At 38.3% G+C, this 12,601-nt stretch overlaps 1 protein-coding gene across 2 annotated transcripts in view; it reads right to left on the minus strand.

Annotated features, from left to right (window-relative positions):
* SGCD (sarcoglycan delta) overlaps positions 1–12,601 on the minus strand; it is a 366,508-nt gene that overhangs the window by 92,550 nt on the left and 261,357 nt on the right. For both annotated transcript variants that reach the window (XM_060240255.1, XM_060240254.1), the window contains one exon: positions 9,157–9,229. In XM_060240255.1, the coding sequence (XP_060096238.1) occupies positions 9,157–9,229 (73 nt within the window). The remainder of the gene's footprint in view (positions 1–9,156; positions 9,230–12,601) is intronic.

Raw genomic sequence — 12,601 nt, forward strand, 5'->3', positions numbered from 1 at the left:
TGTAATTAAGTTCTACCGATCCTCCTATGTTGGACATATGGACATATGAAGCTGCCTTATACTGAATCAGACCCTTGGGCCATCAAAGTCAGTATTGTCTACTCAGACTGGCAGCGGCTCTCCAGGGCCTCAAGCTGAGGTTTTTCACACCTGTTTGCCTGGACCCTTTTTTGGAGATGCCAGGGATTGAACCTGGGACACCCTGCTTCCCAAGCAGATGCACTACCACTGAGCCACCGTCCCTCCCCAATGTTGCTGAATGGAAGACGATAGAAAACTTCCATGTTGCTGAATGGAAGACGATAGAAAACTTAGGTCTGTTGCACTATAGTTTTGGGGAAGCTCTTTGGAACAGTCATTGTAGATGTTTTACCTCTTCCTGTAACCCTTTTTAAAAAGCTTTGTTTAGGGTATGGAATAGATGCTCAGCTAGGATTACCCGACCTACTTTATTACTAGTAGAGTTTACAAATTACTCACCTTTTATACCAGGTACTCTCGTAAATTCATTTAGTATCTGGCGTAAGTCTAATCTCACCAGATTTTTTGACATTCTGTCACATGGACGTCTAAAACCTAAGATCTCACTTGATCGTATTTCCACTTCTGCTTTGCCGTGGATGGAATAATTACAAGTGCAAAGCTTCTTGGCCTGTTATTCCTTTAAGCCAGCGTTGAGAGCAATGCTTTCGGACTTTGAACATCTTTTGTGTACTGAGGACAATCAGATCAGAGGTCTGATCTCAAAAGTTAATAATTTGCTTCTTATAGGGACTATTATACTAATTCATCTCGTAGGAATGCATGGTAATGAGAATTATCTTGCAGTTTTGATGAAACAGATTGGCTCAGCATTTGGCCAACTCCCTTCTCTTAAATCGAGATCAATGACTATTAAGTTACAGGAATATAAAATGCTAGCTAGGTGGTACCTAACACCAGTACATTTGTCTCATCTTTTCCCATCTAGTTCCCCCCTCTGTTGGAAGGGGTGTGGCAATCGTGGCAAGTACCTTCACTGCTAGTGGCTGTGTCCAGTGATTTGGCCTTTTGGGTCTTTAATTCAGTCAAAGGTTTTATTGTTAACAGGCATTGTAATACCATCTGACCCTAAGGTTATCCTTTTAAATATTTGGGGGGATTTCCTAATTTTTAAGTCACAAAGGGAATTTATTTCCCTATTATTCATTGCTGCCAAATATGCTATAGCTTTGTGTTGTTTTAAACAATTTATTAATAACATATGGTTACAATATCTGTTTATGTCATTACTATCGCTAACCCATATGATATTTTCTAATCCCCCCTCCCTCTGTTACTAGACTCCCGCCGAAGTTATATACTTAAGTTCACTTATAAAGGTACCCTTAACCAATCAAAGTTCAATTTCTCCCTTTTCTTATACTCATTATTAAAGATTTATCCAATGTCCTTTTAAGTTCCACTCTTTCTCTATATATCCTCTAAATTTCTTCCACTCCCTTTTAAACACTTCCAAGTCATAGTCTCTTACAGTTCTTGTTAGTTTGTCCATCTCACTCCACAATAAAACTTTCACGATCCAGTCCCATTTCTCTGGTATTTTTTTCTTGCTTCCATAACTGCGCATACAATGTCCTAGCAGCTGAGAGCAAGTACCAGATTAAAGTTCTATCTTCTTTTGGAAATTTTTCCATTTGTAGTCCCAACAGAAAAGTCTCTGCCACTTTCTTAAAATCATATCCCAAAATTTTAGATATTTCTTGTTGTATCATCTGCCAAAACTTTTTCGCTTTTCCACAAGTCCACCACATATGATAAAAAGAACCTTCATGTTTCTTACATTTACAACATCTATCCGACATCTTTTTACTCATCTTTGCCAGTTTTTTCGGAGTCATATACCACCTATACATCATCTTGAAACAGTTCTCTTTAATGCTCTGACATGTTGATATTCTCATCGAGTTCTTCCAAAGATATTCCCATTTATCCATCTGTATTTCCTTATTTACATTAATTGCCCATTTAATCATTTGAGATTTTACTACTTCTTCTTCTGTAGACCATTTCAACAATAATTTATATATTTTCGTGTTTTAACAATTTATTGATAACATATGGTTACAAAACTTAATTATAAATTTTCTGTACTAACCCATATAGTATTTCAATCCCCCCTCCCTCCAATGTTGACTTCCCCGAAGTTATAGATTTAAGTTCAATACTAAAGGTACTACTAACCGATCAAAGTTCAATATATATTTTTTTCTCATTAATACTAAAAAATTGTCCAATGTCTTTTTACATTCCACTCTTTCTCCATATATCCTTTAAATTTCTTCCACTCCTTTTTAAATATATCTAAATCATAGTCTCTTAGAGTTCTAGTTAGTTTGTCCATCTCACTCCATGATAAAACTTTCATAATCCAGTCCCATTTCTCTGGTATTTTTTCTTGTTTCCACAGCTGCGCATACAATGTCCTAGCGATAATTTACATATTTTCGATATTAATTTTTCATTATCTCCAAACAGAACCTTTTCCAATTCCATTTGCTCACGTCTAATTCCAACAGATTTAATATCATTTTCCATCAAACTTTTTATTTGTTGCATTTGAAACCAGTCATACTTGTTGTTTAGCTCTTCGGCAGATTTTAATTCAACTTTATCACCTTGAATCTTTAGCAGTTGATTATATGATACCCCTCTCTCTTCATCAGATTCAGCTGTTATTTTTATTACTTCTGCTGGCACTATCCATAACGGCTTTCTTTCATCACATTTCTTATATTTTATCGATGTATTTAGTAAGTTATTTCTAAAATAATGGTGAGAAAAAAGGCCATCCATCTTTTTTCCCCATAGTACATATAAGCATGCCAGCCGAATTTATTTCCATGAGCTTCTAACAATAAAAGCTTTTTATTTAGCAACATCATCCAATCCTTTAACCACGTCAAACAAACTGCATCATGGTACAATCTTAAATTTATGATGTAAACCGCCCTGAGCCCGCTTCGGTGGGGTAGGGCAGGATATAAATATAAATAAATAAATAAATAAATAAATAAATAAATAAATAAATAAATAAATAAATCTGGAAGTTGAAATCCTCCCCTCTCTTTAGCATCCGTTAAAATTTTCATCTTAATCCTTGATTTTTTCCCAGTCCATACAAATTCTGAAATCTTCCTTTGCCATTTATTAATTTTTTTACTATCTTTCACAATTGGAACAGTTTGGAACAAATACATTATTCTTGGCAAAATGTTCATCTTCATTGCAGCAATCCTACCCAACAAGGAAAGATTAGGTCTATTCCATTTCATCATATCTTCATCCATTTTATGCCATAACTTTTCATAGTTGTTTTTATACAAATCAATATTCTTCATAGTTATTTCTAGATCTAAATATTTAACTTTAGAAGTGACTTCGCATCCCGTCAAACTCTGCAATTCTTTCTGTTTATTTAGTTGCATATTTTTACATAAAAATTTCGACTTCTCTTTATTTATATAGAGTCCTGCCATTTCTCCATATTCTTTTATCTTAGCTAGCAACAAAGGTACCACTTGTATCGGATTTTCAGTTATGAACACAATATCGTCTGCAAATGCTTTATATTTATAAGAAAATCCTCTAATTTTCAATCCTTCTATCTCTTTATCATCTTGTATTTGCATTAGCAGAATTTCAAGAGCCATTATAAACAACAATGGTGAAAGCAGACATCCTTGTCTTGTACCTTTGCTCAACTTCATTTCATTTGTTAGGTCTGCATTTATACACAATTTTGCGTGTTGATCCATGTATATTGCTTTTGTCATTCTTATAAAATATTCTCCCAGATTTATTTTTTCCATTACTGCAAACATAAAGTCCCAGTTCAGATTATCGAAGACTTTTTCTGCATCTACAAAAAATAACGCCGCCTCTTTTTCTGGATGCTTCTCATAATGTTCTACAATATTTACAACAGTTCTTACATTGTCTCTTATTTGCCTTTTAGGGAGAAATCTCGCTTGATCTTCCTTTATAAAATTGATCAAATATTGCGTAAGTCGTTCTGCCAAGATTCTTGTGTATATCTTATAGTCATTGTTTAATAATGAAATTAGTCTATAGTTCTTTACATTTGTGACATGTCTATCTTCTTTGGGAATCAACGAGATTACAGCTTCTTTCCAAGTATTTGGAATTTCCCCTTTTATTCTTATCGTATTCATCAATTTTTGCAATTTTAGTACTATCTCATCTTTGATAATTTTATAAAATTTAGTTGTATATCCTTCCGGCCCGGGAGCCTTACCTACTTTCATTACATTTATTGCTGCTTCAATTTCAATTTTTTCTATTGGATCATTCAAAATCTTTTTCATATACTCCGCCAGGGGTGCTATTTTAATATTTCGTAAATACTCTTCCATTTTTTCTTTTTTAATTTTCACACCTTTGAATAAGTTTGCATAATATTTTAAAAAATCTCTTTTAATTCCTTCTTGGTCTACTATCTCTTTTCCGCTAGCCACAATTTTATTAATAATTTTATTTTCTTTCTTTTTCTTCAGTTGCCAAGCTAAATACTTCCCCGGTTTGTTCGCACCTTCAAACGATTTTTGTTGCAAACTTTTTAAATTCCATTCTAATTATTTATTCAACAAATGTCTTACTTGGGCTTGTAATAGAGTAATTTCCCTTATTAATTTCTTTTTCCCTGTTCTTTTTCTTAGTTCCCCTTCTTTTTTCTTTATTTCATTTTGTTTGTCCAACATCCGCTTTTCTTTAGCCCTCTTATCTTTATTATTCAATGTAATCAATAGTCCTCTCATTACTGCTTTGTAAGTATCCCAAATCGTCTGGAATTCTATATCCTCAGTGTCATTTATTTGGAAAAACGCTATAGTTTCTTTTTCTAGAAAAGTCACAATGTTTTTATCCTGTAGCAAATCTTCATTTATTCTCCATCTTCTTGTTTTCTTTTGCAATTTTGTAGCCCAAAATATTGGATTATGATCTGCACATACCTTTGGTAGAATCTCCACTTTTCTAGTTATGAGGCCTAAACTTTTAGAGCCCCATAGCATATCTATTCTGGAAAAAGTATTATGTCTTGCTGAAAAGAAAGTAGTCTCTTACTTCAGGATTAAATTTTCTCCAAATATCCTCCAAGCTTTCTTGTTTAACCAACTCAAAAAACGATTTTGGCAGTCTCCCTTTTTTTTATTATTACTCTTTTGGCCAGACCTATCTATATTGTTTTGTATTGTTCCATTAAAGTCACCCATCATCAAGATCTGGTCGTAGGACACATCATCCAACTGTCGATTAATGTCTTTTAAAAAAACATCTTTTGCACCATTTGGTGCATATAGTCCTAATAACAACGTTTTCTTTGCATCTATCATCACTTCCACTGCTATATATCTTCCATCTTTATCTTTAAATATCAATTTTGGTTCTAATTGTTCTTTAATGTAAAAGACCACACCCCTTTTCTTTTGATCCGCCAATGAAAAAAATTCCAATCCCAATTGTTTGTTCCACAAAAATTTGTAATCCTTTTGTTGTATATGAACTTCCTGTAAACAAATTATATTACATTTTTGTTTTTTAATCCAGTGAAATGTTGCTTTTCGTTTTTGTGGTGAATTTAGTCCATTTATATTCCAAGATAATAACTTGTAATCCATTATGATGCAAAGTCTTTATACTCTTAAAAAAAAAACTACACATCTCTTGCTCATTCCTTATTGTAATCCTTCTTCCACGTTGCTCAAAGCCCAACCCTTCGGGTAGTATCCATCTATATCTCGTTCCCTCTGCACGTAGCTTCTCTGTTAATCTCTTGTATTTCTTCCTGTCATTTATCACTTGTCTTGGCAGCTCTTTCATTATTTTGATTCTGCTCCCTTCCACTATCAGAGCCTTTTGAAAACTTTTATTTAGAATTTTCCCTGCGATATCTTTTGTCCTTAGTTTTATAACTATATCTCTTGGTAAGCCTTTATCTTTTGCATATGATGAATTAACTCTATAGATACTGTCCAACATATTTGTGAATTTTTCAGGATCTTCCTCTAAATAGTCAGCAATTATTTTCACCATATAGTCCATTAAATCAGTTCCCTCCCCTTCAGGTATTCCTCTCAGACGCACTTGAGTTTCCATTAATCTGCAGTCATGAACTGTTTCCTTCTCTTGAAGTTTTAATAAGGTAGAAGCATGCACATCAACTTTCTCTTCATCATCTTTGACTCTGTTTGTAACCATACCCAGCTCATTTTTAAAATCTTCAACTTCTTTTTTAAGGTCTCCAATGTCCTTCTTAAGCTCTTTTTTGCAAGCTGTTAGCATCTTCTCCACACCCTTCATAATCCTGGACTCCATGGTATCAAACTGACTGCATTTTGTCCAAAGAATGAGATCTTGCAGGAGTTAATCTTTTTTCTGACATAAAAAAACCTTCAAAAAATTCAAAGACTCCAATTCTAAATCCAGCACCAAGTCCAGTAACTTAGAACTTGCTGTTTAAAATAAGACTAATTTCAACATACACAGCTTTGTATATGAAGGTTACATTCCAGTCTTTGACCACCATATTCTTCTACATTACTCCCTCTAATTACCCCTAATATTTTTACTCACCCTATTGACCATCAGGACCCACTTTACTTGATCGATATCTATATGCAGTGAAAATACCAAATAACATATGGCATAGAAGATACTAGTTCTATAGTCAGATCTTGGTTTCCAAGATACAAAAGACAGCAATGGAAAGGACAGGGGCAACCATTAGGGAGGGCTGGCCTGTGACTAACTTTCAAAGGCTTTATGATCAATTTGAGGCCCACAGGTGGAGAAATGCTGCTCTAGCAGATGCTTAGTACATTTAGCTCTGATAATCTTGATCCCATTTTAGGATCCCATTATACTACTTTTTATATCACCGGTATAATAGCTGTTCATGTCAAACAAGCTGAAAGCCAATGTGAGATATAATATTACTTCTCCTAATTAAGAAACCACAAATCTATGTAATATCTCAGCTTTATTACAAATACTAGTCCACTTTAACTCTCCAAGCTACTACATGAGAAAGGAAAAGACAAAATACCCAGATGACAGCCAAGAGCTGATGCCACAGGTATAATGTCTGATTTCAAAAAAGGTGATCCTGCACTTGTAAAGCAGCTAGTGATACAAGACCATTTGTCAGAAAGAGAATGATAGAAAATCTGTGGAGAATGATGGTTGTGTAATCACCTGGAACTTGATGACACACAAGACATCAGTGATGGTTGCAGTGATGAAGAAGCAAAAGCAAAGAGAAAAGAGTCCAAATGCATGTGCCTTTGAAGGAGAAAACTATTGAGATAAAAGACTAGAAATGCCTAAGGCGCTGATATATCAAAGATGTGAGAAGACTATGCAAAAAGAGGGTTGATGCTTGACTAGACATGCACTTTAGAGGTGGCGTACAGAGAAATGTACTTTGGAATAATGAACAGGCTGTCTTGCTGATGATTTAACAGCAGATAGAGGAAAAGGGCAAAACTTTAGGTAACTCACTTGAGATGTGTCTATAGCTTCAAAAAGAAGCTTTGATTTGTAGAGGTCCTGCCTCCATCTTCTGGATAGTCTCCTACTCTGTCACTGGATGGTGGGGATGATTCACTTAACTACCTTCTTTACACACTAAGGTTCCCATTATTCACTGCAACCCCCACTGTGGGATGTTTCCAGTCTAGACCAACTTTTATTGCTCTTAGAACTATATTAAAGACAGTACTTCATATTAAATCTCCCACCAGAAATCTCCCATCCAGCAGGGGATGGGGTGAGAAAAGATGGATACATTTGGGAGCAGCTGTACAAAACCTATATAAAACTATTTTTGTCCAAATACCTACAGAACATTGTTCAATGGCCATTTTTCTAACATTTTTACTAAATACAGCAATAATAGTTTACAGTCCTTAGAACTAAAATCAGCTGTCTTGGCTCAGGTTTGCTTTCTACAAAGGCTGCTGAATTGCTGTTAACTTCCTTGTTCTTATTGTACCAATAGAAGTGAGACACACATGGTGGTGGAAGGGCGGGTGCTAATTACTCCATTAGAAACATCAAAAGAAAATAAGCTCTGACATCCAACTGCAAAGAAATCCTGCTAATAGGACACACACACCCTTTAGAAAAGGTTGGGAAATCCCCCCAAAGGCATAAAGTTGTGTTTCGTACATTATTTTAAGAAAATGGACTGGAGATGCCTGCCCACTAAGACTGGTGACCAGGTCTGTAGCCACCGTGTGTGTGTGTGTTTGTTGAGAGGCAAAACTCCCCCACGGATGGGACCTGTTTGTATATTTTCAATTGAATTTTTCTGTGGGGGCAAAGCATATATATGTGTGTGTGTGTGTTTAAGAATGCACAATAAAACAAAATTGCAAAAAAGAGAGCGAGTCAGAGATCCCCCTGGCCAGATTCATATAGATGAAGAACCTGATAAGAGTCACAAGGGCTGCAGGCGAGGGAGCTGTTCTATCAGCAGCTTCCAACTTTCTTATTTATCTTTGTGTCTCTCTCTTTCCCCCAGCTCCCCTGCCCCACAGGACCTCCCAATGCCCCACCACCCAAAATTTTCTAGCTACACCCCTGCTGGAAACGACTGCCACCACTAAAGATGAATTGGTGGCAATGGCATCTGTGTACAGAAAAAAATACAGTTACTAGATTCCAATATATGTACAAAAATATAGGTCCAGGTGGGTAGCTGTGATGGTCTGAAGCTACAGAACAGAGTTAGAGTCCAGTGGCAACTTTTTTCTATGTATCTGAGGAAGTGAGAGTGCAAATGAAAGCTCATACCTTGAATAAAACTTCATTTGTCTTGAAGGTGCTACTGTACAAAATGATAATTCAATCACTGCATCAAGACAATCTGTGATAAGAGTGTGACTTCTCATGACTAGCATCACATTTTCCTTTCTTTTTCCAATCATAGTGATGTACTCTGAAGCTCTCCTGCCTTGTCGCCAATTAGTATCATTTATTTAATGATACAAATATATGTTGCCTCTTTTATTCAATAGTTGAAATACCACCAGTCAGAATGCAGAATTCCACCAAAGAGTCTTTAGCTTACGTTAAACAAGTGCCAAAATTTACCTTAATTCCTTGAAGGGGTCTGCCCTGATAGTGGAAGTTTCTATGGATTTAGGGAACACTGTACCTTCTGCTCCTGAAATAACAAAATAGAAGAACATAAATAGTAGATGTTATAAACTGTCAGCAGGGGAATGAATCTCAAATTGCGGGTAGTACAATTTGCAGCTAATCTGCCAATACATTAATCTAAACCGCTCTAGTATGTCTTAATAAGTGTCCAGGATACAGGACCGGATCTACATGTTTTTTGAGGGGGGGAATTAAAAAAATGATGCCTTCTTATGGGCCATTCTATCTTATGGTCCCATAGAATACAATGGACTCCATGCCCAATTTGGCAACCCCCTCCATTGGTGCCTGGGGCATGCAACCCCTCTGCCCCCCCTAGAGCCGGTCCTGCCAGGATAAAGGGGCTAAGGGTTCCCCCCACCATGTGTTTGGCCCGTTTTCCATTACAGAAGTAGGTACTGGCCTGCAAAGTGTAGAGCCTTCTACAAACATGTAAAGCAGGCTTTTTTCCTTTTTCCTTTTTTTTAAAAGGAGAGTAACTCTCAGTACAATATATGTTGTACTTCTGACTGCAGACAACATATGGTTCTACTTGAATGGTTTTCAAAGTCTCAAAGGGATGGATAATACCAATATCATATCATTATTGCCAAAAACTAGCTGAATGGATGCACTTCCTTCATTTTCTATGCAACAAGGCCACTATTGTACATTTGTCTATCTACTATATTTTAATCTTGCCCTTCCTCCAAGAAATTCAAGGGGGTGTACATGGATGCCCTTTCTCCCATTTTATAATCACAACAATTCAAGGAGGTATGTTACATGGAAAGAGAATGACTGTCCCAAGCCACCCACTGAATTTCACAGCTGAGTGGGCATCTGAATAATTTCATGCCTCCAAAATCCTCATGTAGCACTGTAATCACTACACCACATTGGCTCCCAGCATTGTTAAAGGATTCAGTATATGTATATCGCCACAGGATAGCCTTAATTATTACAAGACTGATTAGTGAAGTAAGATGGAGAAAACATGCATCCAATTTGTGCTTTCTTTCTTCAGAGCATGGATATTGGGAGGCTGCTGCACTTTGTTATGCCAGAATCTATTTGCAATTGTTTAATACATTGCTAGCCATATGCTGGCTTCATCAACTATTTGATGAAGCCAGTATATGGATAGCTATAAAAATCAGTTGCACATGATAGCTTGGGGGATACTCTTTGAAGCCCACAGAAATGTTATCCCCCTTTCAACTAGGCTTTTAATCTACATAACCTACTACACTGGATTATACCCTTCTCACTGTAAACTTGGAAAAGCCTAAAATGTATGCATCTTTCCCCAGACATTGGTTTTATATAATAACAACTCATACAAGGGTTGGGACCTGTTTGTATATTTTTACACCAGCTTTTTCAGTAAACTACAGAATTATGCCTACTTACCTTACATAAATTTGAGAATCCCTACTTGCTACTGATTTTAGAGAAGGTCAAGGCAAAGGACCACTAGTTGCTTCATCCTTGCCTGTCTACAAAAGCTTACGCTTCTTGAGCTTCAGCAGTTAGTTGGGCACCTTAACTTTGCTTGCAAAGTGGTTGCCCCTGGAAGGGCCTTTCTTCGCAGGTTCTGTGACGCTATGGCGGGCCTTCGCTTGCCCCAGCACAGGACTAGGGTTACCAGCAGCATGAGGGAGGACCTGCAGGTGTGGCAGGAGTTTTTGGAATCCTTTAATGGGATTTCTTTTTGGAGAGAGGACATGAGACTTGAGGCGGAGCTTAAGGTCATGTCCAATTTTGCTGGATCATTAGGTTTTGGGGTCTACTTCCGTGGACACTGGTGCATGGAGGTGTGGCCAGATTCATGGGTGCAGGCTGGTTTGAGCCGGGATCTCACTTTTTAAAGAGGTTTTTTTCCCATTTTGGTTGTGGTTTGGTTGTGGGGGAGTGATACGGTCGATCGCACTGTACATTTTTGGTGTGATAACATGGCTGTTGTTCATGTTATTAATTCCCTTTCATCCAAATCGCAACGGGTTATGAGGTTGGTGAGGGCCTTCACTCTGCATTGCCTGCGGCTTAACATTTTGTTTTTGGCCAAGCATGTTCCTGGGGTGAATAACGGGGTGGCTGACGCTCTCTCTTGTAAACAGATGGAGAGGTTTCATCAGCTGGCCCCAGATGCCAATCAAGAGGTGGCACCAATGCCCAAGGAGCTATGGCTGATTGAAGAGCCGAGGCCTGCAGAGCGATAGGCATAGCCATTGCGCCTAGCACCAGGAAGTCTTACGAACGAACGTGCTGTATAGCAGTTTGAAGACTTTAGGGCCGAGGTAGGGTATCGCATTGTTTGGCCCTTCCCGGTGGAGAAGTTGCTCCATTATTGTGTTTCCTTAAAAGGTAAGGGATTGGCCGTGTGATCAATTAGAGGACGCCTGTCTGCGCTGGCTTTTGCTAGCAAGGCATTAGGGTATAAGGAGGAAACAGCAGATTTTCATATTCGAAAGATGCTGGAAGGGTGGTCCAGAGAGGTTGGGCCTAATCCTGACACCAGGAACCCTATGTCCCCTTAGGGGTTTGAAGGGGATTTGGAGTGCAGTTTGTGCATCTCACTTTGAGACTGTTTTGTTTCATGTAGCCTCTTTGGTGGCCTTTTTTGGGGCACTTAGGATCAGTGAGTTAGTGGCAAGCTCCAGGAAGGATGTTTCTGGTAGGGCGTTATCACTTAGGGAAGTTAGGTTAGCGGGGGGTAAGGCGGCTCTTACTGTCCGGCGTTCCAAGACGGACCAAGAGGGCATTGGGATTGTAGTGGAGCTGGGTCTGTGTTCTGAGGTGGAGCTTTGCCCGGTTTCCACATTGGCTGACTATTAGGCAGTGCGGGGAGGCTGCGAAGGGTTGTTGTTTTGTCATTCTGGAGGTAGTCCTCTGACAAAACATCAGTTTTGGGCAGTGACGTCTAGGGCCTTAGCTCTGTTGGGGTTGTCGGGAGTGAGGTTTGGTACTCACTCCTTTAGAATTGGGGCGGCCTCTACGGCTGCAGCCTTGGGATATTCTTCTTCGTCCATCCAGCACCTTGGCCGTTGGCGGTCTCAGGCTTCTAAGTGTTATATTCGCCCTTTGCTCCACTCTTAGTTTTGTTCTGTGGAGTTGGGGTAGTTCTGGTTAGGTTTTATAACGTGTCTGTTTTTCTCTTTAGGTGCTGTTGTTCCTGGCTGGAGGAGCTGAGTTCTCATCTGCGGGCACAGTTATGTGTTTTGGGCGGCACATCAGGCTCGGAGAACTTCTGTTGGCTTTCAGCTGGGGCTCAGCCAATATGTTACTGTTGAATGGTGGGGGCACCGAGGTCTTCAGTGGCCTGGTTTGCTTGCGCTGTTATTTCATGGAGTTTGGTACCCCCTCCTCAGGTTTGGTCCCCCCCTCCTCTGGGGGG

Source organism: Heteronotia binoei, chromosome 5, assembly GCF_032191835.1.
Source record: "Heteronotia binoei isolate CCM8104 ecotype False Entrance Well chromosome 5, APGP_CSIRO_Hbin_v1, whole genome shotgun sequence".
In the NCBI taxonomy this organism is placed as follows: Eukaryota; Metazoa; Chordata; class Lepidosauria; order Squamata; family Gekkonidae; genus Heteronotia; species Heteronotia binoei.